General features: G+C 39.2%; 1 protein-coding gene across 2 annotated transcripts in view; it reads right to left on the bottom strand.

Annotated features, from left to right (window-relative positions):
- Positions 1 to 410: 410 nt before the first annotated feature.
- Positions 411 to 25,248, bottom strand: part of ZNF131 (zinc finger protein 131) — a 296,575-nt gene continuing 271,737 nt past the window's right edge. For both annotated transcript variants that reach the window (XM_053701252.1, XM_053701253.1), the window contains 2 exons: positions 15,103 to 15,233; positions 411 to 1,483 (listed from right to left, as the gene is read on the bottom strand). In XM_053701252.1, the coding sequence (XP_053557227.1) occupies positions 848 to 1,483; positions 15,103 to 15,233 (767 nt within the window). In that variant the 3' untranslated portion in view covers positions 411 to 847. The remainder of the gene's footprint in view (positions 1,484 to 15,102; positions 15,234 to 25,248) is intronic.

The following is a 25,248-nucleotide window of genomic DNA, read 5'->3' as shown; positions in this document are numbered from 1 at the left end:
CTCACTGAGAGGTTGACATGATTACTTAAAACTCCAGTCCTTTCTTGAAGGGAACATACCCATTACAGGAATATCCAAATCTTCTGATACTTCTCTGCCACCTCCTATAGTGACAAAAGGCAAAGAATGACTGGGGGATAGGGGAAGTGGGAGGGATATTTAAGCCTTTGGCTGGGGTGTCTTTGCCTTCTCCTGGTGGCCAGGTGTTGCATTTCCCAACAGTAAGGAATGAAGTCGTGGACTCTCCCTGCCTTATGAAAGGAAAATAAGAATTTACACAGGCTTTATGCAAACAAAAAAACAGATAATGAGCATAAAATGTAGAAGTAGCACAAAAATGCCTGTAGGTGCAAATGCTGTATTAAATCAGGACATTCAAATTGGTCCCAATATAAATAATAAACCTTCAGTTTCTGTTGTATCAGTGTTTTATATATTAAAACGTTTTGTAATATACATGCAATCCAAGATTTGTATCACAACAGGCAATAGTGCTCCAGGCCAAAGATTTTACATGAAAAATTAACAAAATATTCAGTAACTTTTAAATAAACTGCATATTGAAATTCCAAAAGCCAGAATGATGTAAACTGTATAACAAAATGCTCACAGTCTATGTTAATTAATCTTTCCATCCATTTCCTAGATGGAGTTTCTCCATATCATTTTACAAGGAAGAAAAAAAAATGCTTTAAGAAATATTACACTTTGGTCCTTCCAATGTTGCAGATAAAAAAGAGCCTATGGCACTAGACAAAACAGGTTGCAAGGTGGAACAAAGCATGTTTGTGTTTTGCTAGTTTTTATTAAAGCAATATGATATTCTCTGTCCTATTTGGCAGTTGCTTCAATGAGTTATCTCAATTTGTTTAATATGTAAGTTTTTTTCTGTTGTATGATGAAGATCACTTTCTTCTGGATTACAAGACTCATCATGTTCTTCGATGGTTTGCTCTATGTGCTGTATACTGGATTCGTCCAAAAGTTCTGTTTCTACTTCTTCCATTTCTATCTGGTTTACGTGTTCAACATGTACTTCCTCTATCTGAACTTCAGTACCAGGATCAATCTGAAGATGTTCAACTTCTATGTGGCCCATGTGAACCTGTGTCTGTAGATCCAATATGTGAGCACCTTTCACATGGTTTACCTCAAGGAGATCCTGATGCAGGTGTCCCAAAGTTAAATGAGGAGGATCAACCTGCACTTGTATAACTTGATCCATAGGCACAACGTGGACTTGTTCAACTTGCTCCACAAATGTCATTGAAGCTACAGATTCCGTATCTACATTTTCAGAAGGAAGAACAACCTCTGTCACAATTCTTTGAGATATGTTGTGTATATCCCGTAAGTGTTTTCTTAGCTCACTGCCTTGCATAAACCATAAATCACACAGTGTACAGTGATTCGGCTTATCGCCAGTGTGAACCACCAGATGGTCCTTAAACTGGTCCCAACAATTAAACACACTATTGCACACCTGAAAAACAAAACAAAAACAGTATTGTTGTTGTTAATCTTTTTAATAAATAGAATTAAGTAGTTTCAGTGTGATAAACATTTTCACAAGATCTGCATCTAATGACAAGAAATAGTACAGCACATAGATGAAATTGTTCAATGTTGAATCAAACCTGTACAATTTGATGGAAAAACCCAGGTTATATAGCACAGGCTTAAAAAAATCCATGTCAACTGACACACACCTGAACTACTTCCTTTTTTACTTTATGCAGAATATGTTTACAGATCTTTGCCTAATTGTTTGTTATAAACTTAGAATAGTAGATAAGAACCCAAAAAAGGCCCATTAAGTCTACCCAATCCATATTACTTTTTTCTTAGGATAGCATTATGCATCCTAAGAAAGACATTTTTAATTATTTAGCATTGTGTGTGTGTGTGTTTATTCCATGAATTCACCACACTTTCTGTAAAAAAATGCTTCCTCACATTTCTGCTGAATCTGTTACCCAGATTGTGACCCCTTGTTTTGGCATTTTTGTTGTTGTGGAAAATAACTTTGTTTCCACTTTATTAGGTCCCTTCATATATTAGAAGGTTTCTATCATGTTACAACTTTCCCTTCTCTCCTCTAAACTATACATATTTTGGTCATAGAGTCATTCTTTGTATGTTTTATATTTTAAACCATGTACCATTTTAGTAGCCCTGCTTTGGACAGTTTCTAGTTTATTTATATCCTTCTGGAGATAAGGGCTCTAGAACTTTACACAATATTCCAGATGAATAATGTATAAAAATTCTATGTCAACCAAATGTATGTAATAGACAGCACAGACATACATATAATGCAAACTACCAATAGGAAGGGAAGCTCCTACCTGCACTCTATACTCCTCACACTATTTGGGGGCAATTGATGAACATCCAGCATCCACACTGCTCATGTATAAATAAATTATACCTCCCCACTCATCAAACACTTGACTTTTGTGCCAATTTACATTCAAATAATTTTAAAGGGACAGGGAGCCCAACATTTTTCTTTCTTTATTCAGATAGAGCATACAATATATATATATATATTTAATGTACTTTTGTTCTTAAAGTGACTTTGTTCTCATGCTAATTATTTAAGTAAATGCCTAGGTATCAGGGGCTTATTACCGCATAGGAAAACAAGGCATTTGCCTTGGACAGTAGATTTAGGGGGAGGTGCAGTGGCGGCAAGCATTGTTCCAGAGTGGTGTTAGTGCGTGGCTGCAGTTTGTACTTTTTTAGCTTTGGTATCACTCTGAAATCCAGCATCAGGTAAGGAATGTGGAACAGCGTGTAAACAGTGAAAGCAGTGGGGGTAATCCTGCAAAGCGGTGGCACAGGTAAGAGAGGCCCACCTTATGTAGCCCCATACTGCCCTAGTTCCTATGCCTATCACTTGCTTAAATTTACTTTTGGATGCGGTGGCATACTTACTTATGCTTGAGTGCAATGGGGGTGAGACTCCGCCCAATACTCTGCTTCTGCTGGAGTAATACCTGCTATGTGAGTGGGTCACAAAGCCTCTCAATGCATGTGGCGAAGGGGTTGACTGGCAGCAGCTGTCCTCCTACAGTACAGGAAGCAATAGAAGGAACACACAACAACAGCCGGGCGACTAGCAGCATAGAAGTTTTTTTTTTATAAGCTGCTGCTGTTCATTCGGTTATTGTTGCCTGCCTGTGTCCAAAGCGTGACATTGCATCATGGTAACACCTCTCACCACCATGGACTGCAGCCTTTGCCCCTCTAGACTCTGTTTTCTTGTTTATGCGAGTTCTTCTGGAAATGGGAAAGGCTACATAATAGTGGTGGCTGAGGATTGACAGATAGCTGCACATGGTGACTAATCGTGAAAGTGAGTGATGATGAGAAATGAGTGCTAAAGACCAGTTCTTGTTGTAGCTATCTATTTAAATGGTCCTCTGACCTCATTTACAGGTGAAACTCGAAAAATGTGAATATTGTGCAAAAGTTAATTTATTTCACTAATGCAACTTAAAAGGTGAAACTAATATATGAGATAGACTCATTACATGCAAAGCAAGATAGTTCACGCTGTGATTTGTCATAATTGTGATGATTATGGCTTACAGCTCATGAAAACCCCAAATCCACAATCTCAAAAAATTAGAATATTGTGAAAAGGTGCAATATTCTAGGCTCAAAGTGTCCCACTCAAATCAGCTAATTAAGCCATAACACCTGCAAAGGGTTCCTGAGCCTTTAAATGGTCTCTCAGTCTGGTTCAGTAGGAATCACAATCATGGGAAAGACTGCTGACCTGAGAGTTGTGCAGAAAACCATCATTGACACCCTCCATAAGGAGGGAAAGCCTCAAAAGGTAATTGCAAAAGAAGTTGGATGTGGAAGGAAAAAGTGTGGAAGGAAAAATTGTGGAAGAAAAAGGTGCACAAGCAGCAGGGATAACTGCAGCCTGGAGAGTATTGTCAGGAAAAGGCCATTCAAAAGTGTTGGGGACTTTCACAATGAGTGGACTGAGGCTGGAGTCAGTGCATCAAGAGCCACCACACACAGACGGATCCTGGACATGGGATTCAAATGTTGTATTCCTTTTGTCAAGCCACTCCTGAACAACAAACCACGTCAGAAGCGTCTTACCTGGGCTAAAGAAAAACAGACCTGGTCTGTTGCTCAGTGGTCCAAAGTCCTCTTTTCTGATGAGAGCAAATTTTGCATCTTATTTGGAAACCAAGGACCCAGAGTATGGAGGAACAATGGATAGGCACACACTGCAAGATGCTTGAAGTCCAGTGTGAAGTTTCCACAGTCTGTGTTTATTTGGGGAGCCATGTCATCTGCTGGTGTTGGTCCACTGTGCTTCATTAAGTCCAGGGTCAACGCAGCCGTCTACCAGGAGATTTTGGAGAACTTCATGCTTCCTTCCGCAGACGAGCTCTATGGGGATGCTGACTTCATTTTCCAGCAGGACTTGGCACCTGCCCACACTGCCAAAAGCACAAAACCTGGTTCAATGACCGTGGGATTACTGTGCTTGATTGGCCAGCAAACTTGCCTGACCTGAACCCCATAGAGAATCTATGGGGCATTGCCAAGAGAAAGATGAGAGACATGAGACCGAACAATGCAGAAGAGCTGAAGGCCGCTATTGAAGCATCCTGGTCTTCCATAATACCTCAGAAGTGCCACAAGCTAATAGCTTCCATGCCACGCCGCATTGAGGCAGTAATTGCTGCAAAAGGGGCCCAAACCAAGCACTGAGTACATACAATATGCATGCTTATACTTTTCAGAGGTCTGATATTGTTCTATGTACAATCCTTGTTTTATTGATTGCATCTAATATTCTAATTTTCTGAGATTGTGGATTTGGGGTTTTCATGAGCTGTAAGCTATAATCATCACAATTATGACAAATCACGGCTTGAACTATCTTGCTTTGCATGTAATGAGTCTATCTCATATATTAGTTTCACCTTTTAAGTTGCATTAGTGAAATAAATGAACTTTTGCACGATATTCTAATTTTTCGAGTTTCACCTGTACTTAGGTGAGATTTGCAGGAAAGTGAAATCTAAAATTAAAGGGAAGATGTTCCAATTTCTTAGAATGTCTTTTTGTTTGCATTACAAAACATTTTATGAGGGATTTCATTTTGAGTTCAATATCCCTTTAAAAGGATATGAAACCAAACCATTTTCTTTTATGATTCAGAGCATGCAATTTTAAACAAATTTATAGTTCACTTCTATGATCAATTTTTCTTCATTCTCTTGTTATCTGTGGAGGAAAAGCAGAAGCTTAGAAGCCGGACCATTTCTGGAGCACTATATGGCAGAAGTGTTACAAGAATGTTATCCATTTGCAAGAGCACTAGATGGCAGCACTATTTCCTGCCATGGAGTTCTCCAGACACCTACCTAGGTATCTCTTCAACATAGAATAACATGGGAATGAAGCAAATTTGATAATAGAAGTAAATTGGAGACCTTTTTAAATTGATATGCTCAGTCTGAATCACAAAAGAAAAGTTCTGGATTTCATATCCCTTTAAAGTGACATTCTAATGTAAAACATAAAATACTCTAATGAATTAAAGCATTGAATAATATTCTATTGTGAGATGCACTCTAATTCATTAGAGCATGCCAATTTTGCATTGTTGACCCTAGCAAGTTTCCATTGCTGTTGTTAACCATGTAAACTGGTGGCAACAACAATTATCTCCATTAAAGTCTATGTATATGTTTTAAGTTAACACCAGATTACACAGTTTACAAAAGCAATGGAAACACTAGGGCCACATATATGAAAGTGTGAACGCGCGATGTAGGCTCCTGCCATAAGGCCTGAAACTCTAGTTAAGTAGCTGTGGTCTTAAGAGCGCTGCTACTTAGCCTCTTAAATCGTCCTGGTCAGCATCGTGCTGGGCGGTTGACAAGCACTGCTCTTGTGCAATTGGTTGGGCGAGAGCAGGGGGCGTGGTTGCACAAGAAATTGTGATCCCAGACAGGAACCTTGTTTGCCTGGACTTTGATAAATGGGGGCTATGTGTTTAACCCCTTCACTACCATGAATTTCAGAGAAACACTTGCCCAAAGTACGGGAGAATTTTTAGCATTTTTGCCATAACTCTGTTTAAATAGAAACACAGCCTTTGTTTTTTTGATTTACCTATGAAGACTATATTTTTTTTTTGAGGGGACATAAAATGAGCTTTTAGTGAATGACAGCTTCAACTCGCTATTTATTCTCAGAATTAAGAAATTATTGTAAAATTACCACAAACAAAAAATATATAAAAACAAATGATCAAATGTAGATTTCTAACTTTAAAAAAAATCTCAAAATGTATTCACTGGCATTGGAAGATAAACAAGGGGCGCCAACATAGTGTGAATTGTTCAAACAACAAATATAAAAGTGATGTGCAAAAAACTACTCACAAGGAAAGTAGCACCTTAAATGAATAAGGTGCGATAAAGTACTGACTGCTGGAATTTGAATGTCAGCCTGCTTTATCGCACCTTATTCATTTAAGGTGCCACTTTCCTTGTGAGTAGTTTTTTGCACATCACTTTTATATTTGATGTTTGAACAATTCACACTATTGTTGGCGCCCCTTGTTTATCTTCCATTCTAGACACCCTGACCCATCGCACCACGGGACACAAGAGGAGCACGCCAAACACCTGAACACATCACCGTTCACATATTAGGATTGGACACTTATTTTTTACATCACAGCAATTTTTGGGACATTGATAAGTACTTTTTATATATTTTACTCATTGCCACAAATATCATTGTTTATCTGTGATATCTGATTATTTCAGTGTATCACTAATATTATACACAAATTGTCCTGAGCACTTGTTTTACACACAATTTATTTTCGTCATTATTATTAATTTTTCACACATACCAAACACTGTGCTGTTTATATTTTTTTATTTATGCATACGGGTACAAACCCAATCATAAAGTGTTAGGTCCTACTTTGATAACCTGTGTTCCAAGCGCATCCTCTTAAGTTTTTCCTCCTCAGGAATTTCTTTTTATATTCACTGGCATTCTCTAATTCAGCTAAGACCCAACATCTATACTTTTTTTTATTATTTTGATTATTTTAAGGTCTTTATCTGCAGTTGTATCTAAAATGATACAATTTGGTAACTCATTTTGTAAAGCAGAATTGCCCAAATTCTCAAAATTGACTATGAAAACTATTTGTTAAAAAAAACTTTTTAAATTAGACAATCCAAGGTATTGATCTAGTCCGATTTTGGTATATGTCATTACACTATTTCACACCAAATGCCATAATATAAAAAAAAAAAAGTTCAGTTTTTCACAAACATTGGGTTTTAAATAGATTATTTACACACAACTACTGCTGTCATAAGACAAACTGTTGTAAAAGTTCCTCTAGGATCTCTGTTGCTGAGAAATGGCAGACACACATGGCTTTGCCATTTATTTTTGGTACTTAGAAGGTTGCTTACTGCAGCTGCGCACCACACCGCACCTGAAATTCCTGGGAGTGAAGGAGTTAATCAATTAGCTTTAAATGGTAAAACGTATTGTAGTGCAGTGATTACCTAACACCTATCACCTTCCTGATCCCTCTTAAACAGCTCCCTTGCCCCTCCCACTGGTCACCATCATCTTCAACCATCTTAGGTACTGTCAGCCTGTCTGCCAGTATGCAGTTAGGCCTTTAAAAAAAAAAATAAAAAAAAAAAATAAAATAAAAATACATTTTCTGTAGTCTAGGGATCCCTCCTCACCCTCCCACCTCCCTGATCCATCAAAAAAAGATCTCTTCCCTCCCCCTCCTTCTGCACCACTATATTTGTTACTGGCAGTGTGCAGTCTGGTGGAAGAGGGTTTGTGTTATTTTATTTTCTGTAGTTTAGGGATCACCCCCTCACCCTACCTACCCCCCCTTCAAGTGATCTCACCGTAGGTGACTCACTACCCACTCTAAATGTCCCCTTTTGTAAAGTGTAGGGGACCCATCGCTCCATCTCCCCTTCAAAAAAAAAAATCTGTAGCGTCAGGAAAATTCCCCTCCCTCCCCTGTGTACCGTCCCTCTCTCCTTCCCTCCTAAACCTCTCACAGCACCACCTCACCCAGCAGTGATCGGCAATTTGCCTTTATATGGTAAGGGAGCATAATCGGCACTCCCTTACTATATGAATGCAGATGTCTTCTGCCCCCAGCTGCAGTCTCTGCTGTCAAAGCTGCCAAAGTGTTTAATGTAGGTACTACATCAACACAGTACGCTAGGCAAAGTACGGTGTGACGTAATACATACATACATTTGGCTTAAGGGCTTAATACTCCATAAAAAACAAAATGAATGCTTACCTGATAAATTAATTTCTTTCCGTATATGGTGAGTCCATGGCTTGAGTAATTACTGTTGGGAATATCACTCCTGGCCAGCAGGAGGAGGCAAAGAGCACCACAGTTAAACTCCATTCGACCGAAGGGAAATGGAGAAAAAGGAGTAACACAAGGTGTAGAGGTGCCTGAGGTTATAGTCAAAAGAACAACTGTCTTAAAATAAAGGGTGGAGCCGTGGATTCAACATATCCGGAGAAAAATAAATTTATCAGGTAAGCATAAATTTTGTTTTTCTTTCCTAAGATATGGCGAGTCCACGGCTTGAGTAATTACTGTTGGGAATCAATACCCAAGCTACAGGACACGGATAAATAGGGAAGGACAAGACAGGAAGTCCTAAACAGAAGGCACCACCGCTTGAGGAACCTTTCTCCCAAAAGAAGCCTCAGCTGAGGCAAAAGTATAACATTTGGAAAAAGTATGTAGAGAAGACCAAGTTGCAGCCTTGCAAATTTGTTCAACAGAAGCTTCATTCTTGAAAGCCCAAGAAGAGGAAACAGCTCTTGTGGAATGAGCCGTATTTCTCTCAGGAGGCTACTGTCCAGCAGCCTCATAAGCCAAACAAATTAAACTTCGTAACCAAAAAGAAAGTAGAATCAGTAGCTTTCTGACCTTTACGTTTCCCAGTGAAACAGACAAAGAGGGCAGAGGACTGGAGAAAATCCTTAGTCGCCTATAAGTAGAATTTAAGAGCACATATAACATCCAAATTGTGTAACAAACGTTCTTTGGAAGAAGAAGGCTTAGGACACAGAGAGGGAACAGTAATCTCCTCATTGATAATTCTATTAGAAACAACCTTAGGAAGAAAACCTAACTTAGTACGAAGAACCGCCTTATCGGCATGAAAAATAAGATAAGGGGAATCACACTGCAGAGCTGAGAGTTCCGAGACTCTTTGAGCAGAAGAGATAGGAACAAGAAACAAAACCTTCCAAGATAACAACTTAATGTCTATGGAATGCAACGGCTCAAACAGAGCCAGCTGTAAAACTTTAAGAACAAGGTTAAGGCTCCAAGGAGGAGCAACAGACTTAAAGACAGGCCTGATTTTGACCAAACGTTGATGTAGTAAAACTGATAAAGCAGAAATCTGACCCTTCAGGGTACTGACTGACAATCTCTTCTCCAGGCCTTCCTGAAGAAAAGATACAATTCTAGAAATTCTAATTCTACTCCAAGGAGAAGCCCTTGGATTCACACCAATAAAGATATTTATGCCATATCTTATGGTAAATCTTTCTAGTAACAGGCGTGCGAGCCTGAATCATGGTCTCAATGAACGACTCAGAAAAACCACTCTTAGACAGAATTAAGCGTTCAATCTCCAAGCAGTCAGCTTCAGAGAAACAATATTTGAATGAAGGAAGGGACCCTGAATCAGGAGGTCCTTCCTCAGAGGTAGTCTCCAAGGTGGGAAAGATGACATCTCCACTAGGTCTGCAAGCCAGATCGTGCGAGACCACACAGGGGCTATTAGAATCACCGACACCCTCTCCTGTTTAATACGAGCAATGACTCGTGGAAGGAGAGCAAACAGAGGAAACAGGTATGCAAACCTGAAAACCCAAGGAACCGCCAGAGTATCTATTAGAACGGCCTGCGGAATTTCTTGACCTTGAACCATACCTTGGAAGCTTGGCGTTCTGACGGAATGCCATCAGATCCAACTCCAGCACCCCCCATTTGAGGACTAAGCTGGAACATACCTCCGGATGAAACTGCCACTCCCCGGGATGAAAAGTCTGTCTGCTCAGAAAATCTGCTTCCCAGTTGTCTACTCCTGGAATATGGATGGCAGACAGCAATTGTGGGTCTCTGCCCACTGAAGAATCTGAGTAACCTATTTCATGGCTAAGGAACTCAGAGTTCCTCCCTGGTGATTGATGTAAACCACAGAGGTTATGTTGTCTGACTGGAACCTGATAAACTGGGCTGAGGAGGTCAAGCCAATAGAGCATTGTAAATCGCCCTCAACTCCAAGATGTTGATGGGAAGAACAGACTCTTCCCGAGTCCAAAGGCCCTTAACTTTTAACAAGTTCCAGACTGCTCCCCGGCCAAGCAGGATGGTGTCCGTGGTCACGATCACCCAGGAAGGTCTCCGAAAGCATGTGCCCTGCAATAAAGGAATTGGCTAATTTAAGAGCTTTAATCCTATCTTGAATTTCATCCAAGGAAGTCTCTACTTGAAGAGAATCAGACAAGGTGTCGAACAAATAAGATGCCACACTAGTCACAGTGTTGCCATTGGAGACCTTGATGAACATAAATCTTTTTCAAATAAGCCTCCAGCTTCTTGTCCATCAGGTCCTTAAAAGAGCAGCTATCCTCAATATGAATAGTGGTTCTCTTAGCCAGAGTGGAAATGGCCCCATTAACTTTATGTACAGTATACCAAGGGTCTTTAATGGAGTCCTCGACAGGAAACATTTTCCTAAAAATGAGAGACGGGGAAAGAGACACCCCTGGGTTCTCCCATTCCTTTAAGATAATCTTCCTAGCATGGTCCGGCACAGGAAAAACCTCCAAAGTGGAAGGTTCATTAAAGAAACTATTAAGTTTACTAGATTTCTTAGGAGTGACAATGACGGGGGTATTGGAGTCATCTAAAGTAGCTAAAACCTCTTTTAACAATACACAAAGGTGTTCAAGCTTAATTATACTGTCCGAATCTGAGATTTCACCCTCAGAAAGTCCCGATGTATCTTCCTCATCAGACTTATGAGAAAGGGTAACTTGGGAAGCAGAACTGAGGACAGGCACCTTACTTTCTGAATTTCTAGATTTCCACTTGCGTTTTCCCTGTAATTTTGGGAATGGCTGCTAATGCTGCAGATACCGCTGAAGATACCTGGGCAGCAATTTCTGCTTTTAAATAAACTCCACTAGGAGTTCTAGAGGAACCGCAGGGCACTGCATGTGACACCATTGAGGCTTGGGACGTAGCAGGAGAAAGCGGAGGTATTATTTTAACAGCATCATCCTGAGAGACATTAGGCTAAAAAAAATAACCTTTATTTTGCAAGGTTTTATTGACACATGAAAAACAAAATTGCATAGGAGCTGCAATTTGTGTATCTAAACATAATAAGCATGAATTCATGAGAGCAGGCTCTTGCTCCATATCAGACATGTTGTGAAACAGTAAATAAACTAGTACAGATAAGTTTCAAAAAATTTAATATTCAATTAAAATAAGACTAAAAAAAAAGGGAATTTTTCCTTAATAGTTTTTATTGAGGTTGTAAATAAATGAAACAGGCATATAATATCACATTTCCAAAAACAAAAGAAGATCACAACAAAAATATACATGGTAAATGTCAGGATAAAGAAACAAATAATAGCCCAGTTAACAAAGAAAAGTGGACCTCAAGTTTCTTTTTTCCCCCCCATTAAGATGTATCCCCTTAAAATGTATATATGGTCAGAGAAAATGATTTCCCGCAATGAAAAATAGAGGTCTCTCTTGGACCCCGTAGAGGAGAATTTAAATCAGGATGGAGAATGTCAGGGGAAAAAGACAAAATAACAAAGTGGGCCACTTTTGGACCCCAGATGGAAACTACTATTGTGTGAAACATATCTGCTTAAGCAATATAATTAGAATATCAACATAAGTATAGGAATGTATGGGTTAAGGAGATACCCAAAATAATCCAATATAGAACTAAATTGGCTGATGACATATTGACAGATACACAGAAGATGGCGAAAGTATAATGTGCTATATAAAGAACAAGTAGCTGGGTAATGCTGTACCACTCTATATGAGATAGCAGTAATTATAGTATAGGACCATAAGGGAGAGGTTCAGGTTATCAACTAAAATGCTGAACTGGAGTTAAAACATTCAATGTAGACTACGTGCTGGCTATTAGGTAAGAAAGAGTATAGTTGATTGCCCTGAATAGCAGTGGCATTAACAGAGAGACCATCATTTTACTGTCATGGTATGATCACAGGGGGGTCTGAATTAACCAAATGGCTAGGAATATTAATGTTAATTGAGAATATATAAGGATCTAAAGTCTCATAACAAGAAAACAAACACTGGTCCCCTTTAAACCACTGCCCTACTATAGCCTACCCTGCAATAAATGTATACTCCTAAACGATAGGAATCAGCTTCCCACGGCTTGTAAATTATATGTGGTAAAAACCATAGGTGCTCACAGTGAGGCTCTCTATTTAGTCCCTTAGCAAGATAGTGTATAAAGGGGCGTGTAACTAGTTATCGTGGCTAGTCACAGACGTGACTAATAGTCTACTAGTACAATGTCCCTACAAATCCCTAGCGTCAATCCTAGAGAACAATAACACAGTGTTAGAAACCCGTCTACTAAGAGCAATGCTGAGGCTAAATGTAACTTGCCGTCGTTAGTAGCATTAGCTCCCTCTCAGATGACTAACAATGGCCGCAATTAACATATATGCAAATCTAATAACATATGAATTAAATAACAGGTTTTGTCATTAAACGTGAAGGGGAATATGGAAATAGGTATATGAGGGTATTTTTCCATATTGAGAGCATAGAAAAAGTCAAGGTGGGAGTCCCTGTGTGGAACGCAGTCTTAAATCCGTAAGCAGGCTGCCTACTGTAAGAGTTACAAATTGATCTCCCCCTTTATAGAAATAAAATATTTAGCCAACTCCAGCTCGACCTCTTGTGTCAATGAGTCCCCGGTATCGTGAAAAGATCAACAGACACAGACCTCCGAGATCCCTGTTAGGTAGCGCTGCAATTAACAGCTGTTCATGGTGCAATATGGGCAAGGATAATGTTTCCGAGTAAGCAGAGTGATCTGTAAGTCCCATTGTAATAACGGGTGTACTCTGGGAGACTTTGCAGTTGGTCATGAGCAGCAGAAGCGGTCCGAATTCCCCTGTTGTGTTAAGGAGGGTCGGGAAAGCTGAGGTACATGTTGCTCTGACTCCGAGATCTCCCCCGCTGGTTCCTCAGCCCTTTCCACGATGTCTGGGGTTGTTGATTCAACATTAAACAGGATTTGGCATAGTTTTTTTTCCAGTTCAGCAAAATGGCGCTGAATGGAATCTTTTATCTCATCTTCCCATTTTTCCGAGTGCAGCCATGAGTTCCTTAGTGATAGACATGTTGACATTCAATAACATTAAAGGAGAGCAAAGAACTGTCCAGTTATAATCAAACTGGTTCGGTGACCCAGGATTCTGGGGGGGTATAAATGGAGTAACCTCAACCACACCGACAGTCAGACGTACAAGACCTTTTCGACCTCGTGGCTAGTCGCAGTGAAGTTAGCTGAAGAGCATAGGCAGGTCCGTGTTATGCTAGATATCCCAAGATTCCTCTTAAATAACACAAGGCAGTTTAGCTTGATTTTGTGAAAATAGGTAAAAGTTAGGAACTAAATCAAGAAAAAGCTAGTTAAGTCCAGGAGCTCTTCACACATACGTCCTGCCGCAACAACTATAGGCTCTGCCCCCCGGAAAAATTCACTTTAAATTTTATCCCAAATTAGGATCGATCCCCAGCTAAAATTATGTGAGAAAAGTTAAGAAAAAACATTTAATAAACATCAAATAAACTTCTAAAATACCCCTCAGCAAACCCACACCTCAATTACTGAGGTGCCTTACCGCTACCAATTAAGACTGGATCACCCAGAAATGAAGAAAAACAACCTTTTTCCTCAGAAACGTTATGAAGTAAAGCCGGTCATGTGACCACAACTGCCAAGCTCAAATTACTGCTGTGACACAGAGAGGCAATACAAATAGCTTCCTGGTACACTGAGTACCAGAAATAACCATTTTTTTCAAACCGGAGAGTTTAAAATATTGCAAAGGTTTATTTTAAAGTAAAGGGGAAATGAATAAGCTGCTGAAATAGAAAATTCAGCCTTAGTTTAAGTTTAAACTTGTATTGTTTTAGTAAAAAAAAAGTTTAAACTTGACTTGTTTTTTTTAAGTACATATGTGTCAGAAAATAAAGCCTAATAAAAACATTTTATCCTTTCTTTTTAAAAGAGTTTAAATGTTAGTCTCACACATGCTACAGTGCCTGCTTCATGCCCCAGTGTAACCCATACAACAGGATTATCTATGTCCCAATAAAAAAGCAGTCTTTTAATTTGTTATGTGCATGGTCTCCCCAAAGAAAAAGCACTTACCTGCTCCGCTGTCTGGCATGTAGACAGTTAAAAGGTATGAGAAGACACAGTTCTTCACAGAGACCTTTGAAAAAGAAAGGAGTAGCCAACTCTGGCTTTCTAAACTAGGGCAGCAATTGTTAGGAAAACTCAGTAAGTACCTCTTTACAAGATCCCAACTGCTTTAAAGCCACCACTACCTGACTGCAAGGAATGACGTGGAATACTTGCTTGTAGATTAAATCAAAATTTTTCTTCAGACACCTAAACTTCACCTCCTCCATGCACCGAAGGCAAAGAGAATGACTGGGGATTGTGGGTAAGGGAGTGATGCTTAACAGTTTGGCTGTGGTGCTCTTTACCTCCTCCTGCTGGCGGGGAGTGATATTCCCAACAGTAATTACCCAAGCCGTGGACTCACCATATCTTAGGAAAGAAAAAAGTTTATCCTTGCTTAAATTTACTTTTCTATACCATATTAGTGTAGCACACATTACATTATACTCTTTATAAGATGATGCATAAACGTACACACAACTAATGACACTAATATACACAAGGAACTTACCTGACATTCGTAGAGTTTTTTTCTTCCCTTTTTGGCACCAACACCAACTTGACAAGCTGACATGTGACATTTAAGAGTACTATTTCTTGCAAAACGCTCGTGACAATTAGGACATTCAAATGGTTTTTCCCCTGTTTAAAGAAAAATAAAATAAATAAAACGAGGCAATAAAATATTACACTTATTAACACTTAAAGACGAGGGATGTTTCCACTTTTCCCGCAAACATTGACATGCTTTCATTAAACTGGTATTCCTGTTTTTGTTCATATACTCCAGATCACATATACTGTATATATAGTAGTATAAGCAGGGACTGCACTCACTGGATTTGGATAAATATAGTGCTGTTTAAAGGGATAGTAAACCCACATTTTTTGTTTCATGATTCGGATGGAGCATGCAATTTTAATCAACTTTCTAATTTACTCCTATTATCAATTTTTCTTCGTTCTCTTGCTATCTTTATTTGAAAAGGCAGGAATGAAAGCTTTGGAGCCGGCCTATTTTTTGTTCTGTACCCTGGATAGGGCTTGCTGATTGGTGCCTGAATTTAGCCATCCAATCAGCAAGTGCAACCCAGGTTCTCAACCTAAAATGGGCCGGCTCCAAAGCTTTTATTCCTGCTTTTTCAAATAAAGATAGCAAGAGAACGAAGAAAATTTGATAATAGGAGTACATTAGAAAGTTGCTTAAAATTGCATGATCTATACGAATTATGAAAGAAAAAATTTGGGTTTACTATCCCTTTAATTCATGGTTTAAACAGCACTAAATTTATCCAAATCCAGTGCGTGCAGTCCCTGCTTATACTACTATTGAAGATTTGACTTTGCACCCTGGTTGTTGTGAGTGCAGACACATGAGGAGAGTATATATATATATATATATATATATATATATACATACATACACACACACACATACATACATACACACACACAAGAGTGGTGCAGTGGTTGTGTTAGATAGGGAATATTACATACAAAAGATTTTAATCCAACTGTCAGATGGAGGTGTCTATCAGATTCTAGATGATGACCCCTTACCAGAGATACAAAAAGATTAAACTCACTGTGGAGAGAGCTTTAAAAAAGCAAGTCATCACCAAGAATGTGGCAGCTTTTCTTATTAAACAAGACCCTACTTCACCAGTATTTTACACCCTCCCAAAGGTGCAGAAAAAACCTAAGAGTACCCCCCCGCCCCTGGGAGACCGATTGTTACTGGTACGGAGTCAGTTTTTTCCAATATATCAATCTTTCTGGACAAAATTTTGAACCCACTGGCCTCAAAACAATTATCTTTTTTAAAGGATACTGGCGACTTTTTAGCAAAAGTCTGTGAGATGCCATGTAAGGACACTGACATCCTATTTAGTCTTGACAAAGTCAGTTTATATACGGCCATCCCCCATGAAGCTGGCATACAGTCAACTTTGGAATTAAATAAACAAGAAGCAACATTATTGGTAGAGGATCTTTTGGGCATTGTACTTTATTTAAACATTTTTTTGTTTCAGGAAACATTTTATTTGCAAAAGAAGGGAACAGCGATGGGCTCCAATGTAGCCCCCTCTTACGCCAACATATTTGTGAGTCAATTTGAGAAAAAGCATGTAAATACTCATCTATACCAGGAGAACTGTAGGATATGGCTTCGCTATATCGATAATGTGTTTGGCGTGTGGGGGGGCTCATTGGAGTCTTTTCAGGAATATGTAAAGAATCTTAATAATGCCACTAATAGTTTAAAATTCACTCTGGAGCATTCTACAGTATAGGTGAATTTTCTTGACACCACTGTGTACAAACAAAATCAGAAGTTAACGGACATTTATAGTAAACCGACTGACCACACTTTGTTGCATTTTAAAAGGTTTCATCCCCAAAGGGTATTTAATGCTATCCCCAAGAGTCAGTTTTGCAGAACGATTCGTAATCTGAAGGAGAGGGACCTTCAGGATATAAGATTAAATCAGATGACAAATACATTTTTAGATAGGGGTTATCCAAAGGAAGTGGTCACACAGTGCAAACAGGAATCCCTTAATAGAATTGTACTATCCAAGAATCAGGATGTGAATAAGAATAGGTTTATTTTCTGTACAGAATTACATCAGTCTCAAGAAGCATTGGTACCTACTCAGTAAATCCCTGCCTAATATAATTGAATTTAAAATGCCACCAATACAGTCATTTAAAAGGGTAAAAAATCTTAAGGACACATTGGTACGTGCAGATGTAGGGAGTAATAAATTGAGAGGTACTAACTATTTGACCACTCCTAAGAAATGCCCATACCCTTGCCTAGGATGTGCACAATGCAATTCAATGATTAAAGGGAAGTGTATTGCTCAAATTAATGACAATAAAAAAGGGAGATTAAGGGATTTTACACATGCGATACAGAGTATGTGGTATATCTCCTTAAATGCCTGTGTGGGCGTGGCTTTGTAGGGGAAACTATCCGCCCCGTTAAGGACAGGATTAGTGCCCATAAATCCAGTATCAGAAACAAAGACATGACATTGCCAGTGTCTGCCCATTTTACCATGTCAGGACATGCAGTCAGCCAATTAAGGTTCCAGGTGGTAGAGCACATCCCAAAACTCATGAGGGGGGCAACAGGGAACTTCTTTCGAAAAAAAAGAGAGGTATGGTGGGTATACCACCTGGGCACTTTACATAGGGTTGCCACCTCAGCCATGTTTTCCTGGACACTTATGAGTTACACATGCTGCAGGGTGTGCAGGGAGGAACATGTATTGTGTTTCTGGACAGCACTATTTATATTCCTCCCTGCACACCCTGCAGCATGTGTAACTTATAAGTGTTCTGTATTTTAAGGGACGGGTGGCAACCCTAACTTTACATCCGATTGGTCTAAACAAGGATCATGATTTACATTTGTTTTTGTAAAAAATGTTTTACAAATATTATTGTGTGTATATATATATATATATATGTGTGTGTTTACTTTTTCCCCTATATCTCACTAAGAGCTTGTAAATTGAGCATAAATATTGGAGAATTGTTTTTAAACAAATGTTATTGTAAGTTATTCCTCAAGGTTATGCTCCAATGGCATATGACTCCTATCCGTTTGTTTAAAATCTCGGCAGTCAATTCACCCAAATGTTGGAGGGGCTGTGAGGAGTTGGGAACGCCTCATCATATCTGGTGGTCTTGTCGACAGATTCAGCCGCTTTGGCAAAAAGCAATCCGATATTGCTCTTCGGGGGGTATTCACTTACCCTTGTCCCCCAGTTCATGTCTGTTTCACGTCTTACCCAGAAAACTGACTCTACCTCAGAAACTATTCTGTATTTATCTATTTCTGGCTGTTAAACTAGCTGTAGCTCGTATGTGGCTGCAACGCGTCACCCCCTCTTGGGAGCAGGTGATTGATATATTGGACTTTGTTAAAAGAATGGAGTCCTATGTCTCCCATGTCCATGGGTCAGCAGACCTTCAGACCAAAATCTGGGCATTTCGTACAGAGTAATTCCTCTTGCAGACACTTTGGGGAACTTGGGGTTCCTCGGGTTGGTTGTGGCTAATATTACATAAATACTCCTGCCCATTCCCCTTCCCTTTCCCCTATCTGAACCCCTCCCAAATCCCCCCGCTCATATCTCCTGTCGGTGTGTGTTTCCCTCCCCCTTTTTTTTTTGTTCTTTCCCCCTCCCCTATTTGATAGCTTGACACAGTTTTTCTCCTTTTTCTCTATATAGCCTGGTTAATATCTCTGATTGTCATGTTCTATGATTAAGTTATAATTTTGGTATGAACATTTATGATGAAACCTCTACGTGCTACGGAGTTTGCTGATCTATATGGGTTAATAGCAATATGGTTCTCTTCTCACAGCAAATGGGCTTTAGCACTCTCACCTGGAGAGGTGGGAGTAAGATTGCTGACCAACAGACACCGAATATGGACTCAAACACTCAGCATTCTCTCTTGTATCCCTCATTATATGTGACTGCTTTATATATTATAATCTCTGGTTAATCTTGTTAATCCTGTTTTATGTACAATTGATATGTATGTACATGCTTTTGATGCTCTTATGTTCATTCATCTTTCAAAATAATAAAAATTATTTAAAAAAAAAAAAAATGTTATTGTAATCTACAGCAGTGACTTTTAACCTTTTTTTTGCCGTGGCACACTTTTTTACATTAAAAAATCCTGTGGCACACCACCATCCCAAAATTTTAAAAAATCACACATTGTAGCCTAATACAGTATATATATATATATATATATATATATATATATATATATATATATATATATATATACACATACACACAAACACACACATACTGTATGTATTGTGCTGTTATGCCATGCCTCATACAAACTACCCCCCTGCATTGGGAGTAAAAAACAAGCAAAGTTTAAAAAATATGTCACACTGTTGTCAGTCTGCCGTGGCACACCTGAGGATCTCTCACGGCACACTAGTGTGCCACGGCACACTGGTTGAAAAACACTGATCTACAGGTTTTTAACATCCACTAGATGGCAGCATGCCTTAGAGAAGATGATGTATACATGATAAGTAAGTCTTAAATTGTTAACCACAGGTGCTATAAATTAAGGTTGCTCACCTGTATTCTACAGCATGAGTAACGGCTAGGACCAAAACGTAGCTGTTTTATTCTTTGAAACTTCAATAAAGAATGTTATCCTAAGGAAACAGTGCTGGGAATACTCTCTCTCTCTCTCTCTCTCTCTCTCTCTCTCTCTCTCTCTCTATATATATATATATATATATATATATATATAACGATCCAAAAGCACAGGCACTCAGTGGTCTTGAATAAAATCTCCAATTTATTAAATCAAGGTTAAAAAGACATAATGTTTCAGCACATTGCTGTGCCTTTGTCAAATACAGCGCAGAAAACCTAAAACACACACACATACATATAGATATATATATATATATATACACACACACAATTTAATATTGAATGTATTTCAGTTTTAATTAAAAGCATATTTGCAGTATACTTACATTAACAAGAACACTTCTAGTGACAATTATTATTGTTTCAGCAGCATATGCACATATGCTACGTGTGACTAGAGGATGAGGATTCAGACACCTGGCGGTGGTGTGTGTTGCATCAGTGAATCATACAAGTCACTGCTGACTCTCTGAGAAGGTGTGGTGTATGAATGCTGGTGGTGCACAAGACACTCACAGCAGAAATAAATGCTAAAATAGAAGTATAGAAGTTAAAATATACTAAATAATTCTAGTGGAATTGACCAAAAAGACCATATGTCTTAAAGACGGTCCATTACTCCTCCTCTACCGTTACATATCTGCAACACAGATGGCTCATTGCTTTCTTTTCTGTGTGGATCTTATGTATAGGTTTTTAAATCTGTATATATAAACATTCAAATGGAAAAAAGTACACTCACTTTAACACTCAAATTAAATTTGTGTTAAAATGTGTTTTCTAGGTTGTTAAATGGTTAACACCAGCAAAGTTGATTCCCAATATAAATGAAAGATTAAAGGGACATAAAACTACAAAAGGATATAGCTCTAGTGTGTTATATGCAAGCAATAGGGCAATAATAAAATGCTCTATATGTTTGTCCCCTGTAAATGGGTTAAACACATAGTTGAAGTCTGCTCCAGAGCACCAATGTACTACTAGGAGCTAGCTGAACAATTTGATGAGCCAATAACAAGAGGCATATCTGTGTAGTAACCAAGTACCAGCTACATCCAGAAGTACATCACTGCTCCCTAGCCTACCTAAGTACACTTATATCAGAATTTTCTGAAGTCAATACTAAACATAAAAAACTCTAAACCAAACAAATGGATTAACTCCTTCCTTTTCATAAAGGAGGTTAACCCCTGTCTCCACATCACATCTCAGAGAGCCTGCTCACTGCCGAATTTCACCTTTTACACAGGATATTTTGTCCCAAGTAGCTGCAGCTTAACAGGTTAACCCCTTCAATGCCAGCCTCCTAGCCCCAGAAGACAAAAAAGGCACTTACCTGCACATGTAGCTGTCCGGCAGGAGGACAGCTCACCCGGTATGAAAGGAAGCCACTCCTTACAGAGACCTGTGAAAAAAGAAAGAACAGAGTAAACCTACTCTGGCTTTCTATACAAGGGCAGCAACCTGTTAGAAAAATACAGTGAAGCCCACTTCACAAGTTCCTAACTGCTTAAAAGCCACGACTACTACCCTACTGACGAGATTAACGTGGAGTACAGCTAGACCCAGACTTGAAAGAGAAAGATCAGAGTAAACCTACACCGGCTTTCTGAAGTAAAGAAATCCAATTTTCTTCACACACCAAAACTTCACCTCCTCCATGCACCAAGGCAAAGAGAATGACTGGGGTTGATGGGAAGGGAAGCGATACTTAACAATTTGACTGTGGTGCTCTTTGCCTCCTTCTGCTGGCCAGGAGTTATATTCCCAACAGTAAATGATGACGTTGTGGACTCACTATATCTTAGGAAAGAAATATTCATGTTTTCATGTTGGGTTAGCGCACATGTGCGAGAGTGGGGTGTTATAACTTCGGCATTTTGTGTGAATCAGGTTAGCGCAAAAACATAATTTATGCTTACCAGATAAATTCCTTTCCGTTCTGGCAGGGAGAGTCCACGACTTTATTCATTACTGTTTGGAAATACAACACCTAGCCACCAGGAGGAGGCAAAGACACCACAGCCAAAGGCTTAAATATCGCTCCCACTTCCCCTATCCCCCAGTCATTCTGCCGAGGGAACAACGAAAAGTCAGAGGGACCTTCCTGTCTTCATAAACCCTGTCTAATTTAGGGATCTTAGGTTCCTCAGGGAGTGTAGCCTCTGGAACCTCTAGCGTAGCCAGCCCAGATTCCTGAGAGGTAGACGGCTCAGAGGGGCTAATAGCGCAGGCTTGTCTCCCTTCTTAGACTTTAGAACAGTGCTTATGCAAATAGAACAAAATTGAGCAGGCGGGCAAACCACGGCCTCCTCACAGTACAAACAGGAATTATTAATCAGTACAGAAGGAGAGGAACCTTCTAATGTAGTATCAGAGTCCTCCATAGCGAAGATATATTTACAGAAGGACAGACAAAAAGTAAACGCTTTTATTAAAAAAACAGCACCTTTATAATCCCAATGGCTGCCGCACTCACCACCTTCTAGACAGCTAACAGTGAGAACGCTCTCCTTAGGTGTGACGTACGCAGCAGGATCGAAGGAAATGAAAAGACCGCAGCCGGTCACATGAAGCGTAGGACAGGACTTCCCCTGCTATGAAAAAGTGCGGTAAGCTATTATGAGCTGCGCAACACTCAAAAACTAAAGTGAAACCCGTTTGTTCCAAGCCAAAAACACAGTCTATGAGCCCAAGAAAACTCTCACATTAAAGCAGTTATAAATAACTCCTATCTGTTCAAATAATCTCCCTGAAGGAGATATTAACCCTTGATCATATTGAGGCATAAAGGAGCCCCACTGTGACCCTGTATAGCTTAAAGTGTAAATATAAACAGTCTTACCTTCAGGATCCATGCTGTGGAACAGGCACAGCCTCTCAAGTGTGAGAGTCTTGCAGCAACGCTTCTGACATAGACTTGAGTGTGTAACAGCAAGCAGTGAAACTCATCAACACTGTTTGCTCAGGAGCTGTTAGCGACAGTCTGGATGGGTTCGCAGAAAAACTTTCCCTGTATCTCCAGACTAACTTTCATCAATACTCTCACTGAGAGGTTGACATGATTACTTAAAGCTCCAGTCATTTCTTGAAGGGAACATACCCATTACAGGACTATCCAAAATCTACTGACACTTCTCTGCCACCTCCTATAGTGACAAAAGGCAAAGAATGACTGGGGGATAGGGGAAGTGGGAGCGATATTTAAGCCTTTGGCTGGGGTGTCTTTGCCTCCTCCTGCCAGGTGTTGTATTTCCCAACAGTAAGGAATGAAGTCGTGGACTCTCTCTGCCTTATGGAAGGAAGACAATTTACTTTCAACTTGTAAAACAAGCGCTCCCCGACGCATTCAAAAAGCTTAATTCTAGCGCAGTTAATGTGCAAGCATTAAAGGGACATTGTACACTAGATTTTTCTTTGCATAAATGTTTTGGAGATGATCCATTTATAAAGATCTTCTGGGAGTGTTTTTGGAAAAATGTATAGTTTTGCTTATTTTTAAATAACATTGTGCTGATTTTCAGACTCCTAACCAAGTCCCAAAAGGTTTAGATGTATACTGATATATACAAACTCCTGTTTGTATAATCTGTCTTTTCATATACAAGGGAAGGGGGGAGTGTCTGCCTGTTCCTGTTTCCCCAGCCTTTCAGTGCGTGTCCCAATCTAATCTCATCAACAGCGCTAAACTGGGAGCTTCTAAGTACATTTTGAAAAAGGTTTTATATTGGATTTTTAAATCAGTATCTATGTATATTGTTCTTTATAGTAGTGTCTATTACATGCAGTTATATGACAATTTGTGTATACTGTCCCTTTAAATAACAAAACACTTGTAATCAGGGCCTTAAAGGGACATAAAACCCAAATGTTTTATTTCATGATTCAGACAGAGAATACACTTTTAACAACTTTCTATTTTACTTCAATTATCAAATTTGCTTTGTTTTCTTAGTATCCTTGGTTGATTGAAGGAGCAGCAATGACCTACTGGGAGCTAGCTGAGCACATTGAGTGAGCAATAACAAGAGGGATAAATGTGCAGCTACCGATCAGCAGCTAGTTTGCAGCTTCTAGGTATTCTCTGCAACAAAGGACACCAAGAGAATGAAACAAATTAGATAATAGAATTAAATTGGAAAGTTGTGTAAAATTGCTCTGTCTAAACCATGAAAGAAAAAAAAACTAAACGGTTTCATGTCCTTTAGCAACTCTCAATCTGTCAGTAGACTTAGAAATAAAATCGATAAAAGGCCCAATTACATGTGTAATGACCACTCTAGCTAAAGCTGAACACTCACAATGCCATAGAGCACAGCTATTTATGAAAGTCATCTCTACAATTTAAGGTTTGAGCTAAACACTACTGTATACTGCAATGGTCAGTGATAGATGAAATGGTTTCTATGAAACAGCCATATCATTATGAGTAAAGAGAATTGAGTTGCGCAGCCCTCCTTTAATAATGGTAGTTGAAAAGTTTAAAAGGACCAGAACATCGAAGTGCTGAAATAACTAAAATAAAAATATTCTGTTTCTCTGTGCAAAAGTTTACAAAGGTTAGATAGATACAATTTTCAAATCTGGCTCCTACAGTTTTGGGTTGACTACAAGATTTTGAATAAAATGGCCTCCGTCTTCTGCAGTCACATGGCTACAACTTTAAATATTTTATGTACACCCCATGCTCAGTTACAGGTAACACTGTTTTTTTATAGTCGTTCCATAATGACAAACTAACCAAGGGATTATGTTCTCAGGTAGGGAGTTGCAATAAATAAATAAAATAAGGTGCGTGCTACCAAGAATAACGAGGAGCCTGCCTTAGTTATCTGTACACACAATTTTGTAGAATATTCCAAATATTGTAGAGAACAACCCTTTTTTGGGCTCCTATAATTTTTTTTCTAATGTGTCTTAAACAAGTAACTATGTGTTAGGTTTGAATTTAACTAATCTAATTCTACTATAGTCTCCATGTACTAGGCAGAGTTAGCTGCTTAGGAGTTCTTGCGGGGCAGGTTCGCACATGAAAGCCTGCTTCCTGCAGTGTAAGGAGAAGCGGTCATCAGACCCCTGCTTCTTACACTCTGTCACTTTTGAGTTGGCAGAGAGAAATCACCCTGAACACTTTCGGTAGGGTGATTGACAGGCCCTTCTCTCGCACAAATTAGTCACATGAGAAAACAGAATTTATGCTTACCTGATAAATTACTTTCTCCAACGGTGTGTCCGGTCCACGGCGTCATCCTTACTTGTGGGATATTCTCTTCCCCAACAGGAAATGGCAAAGAGTCCCAGCAAAGCTGGTCACATGATCCCTCCTAGGCTCCGCCCACCCCAGTCATTCGACCGACGGACAGGAGGAAATATATATAGGAGAAACCATATGATACCGTGGTGACTGTAGTTAGAGAAAATAATTCATCAGACCTGATTAA

Source organism: Bombina bombina, chromosome 2 (assembly GCF_027579735.1).
Source record: "Bombina bombina isolate aBomBom1 chromosome 2, aBomBom1.pri, whole genome shotgun sequence".
Classification (NCBI taxonomy): Eukaryota; Metazoa; Chordata; class Amphibia; order Anura; family Bombinatoridae; genus Bombina; species Bombina bombina.
Note: the sequence above shows the minus strand (reverse complement) of the source record. Positions and strands in the feature narration are given on the sequence as shown.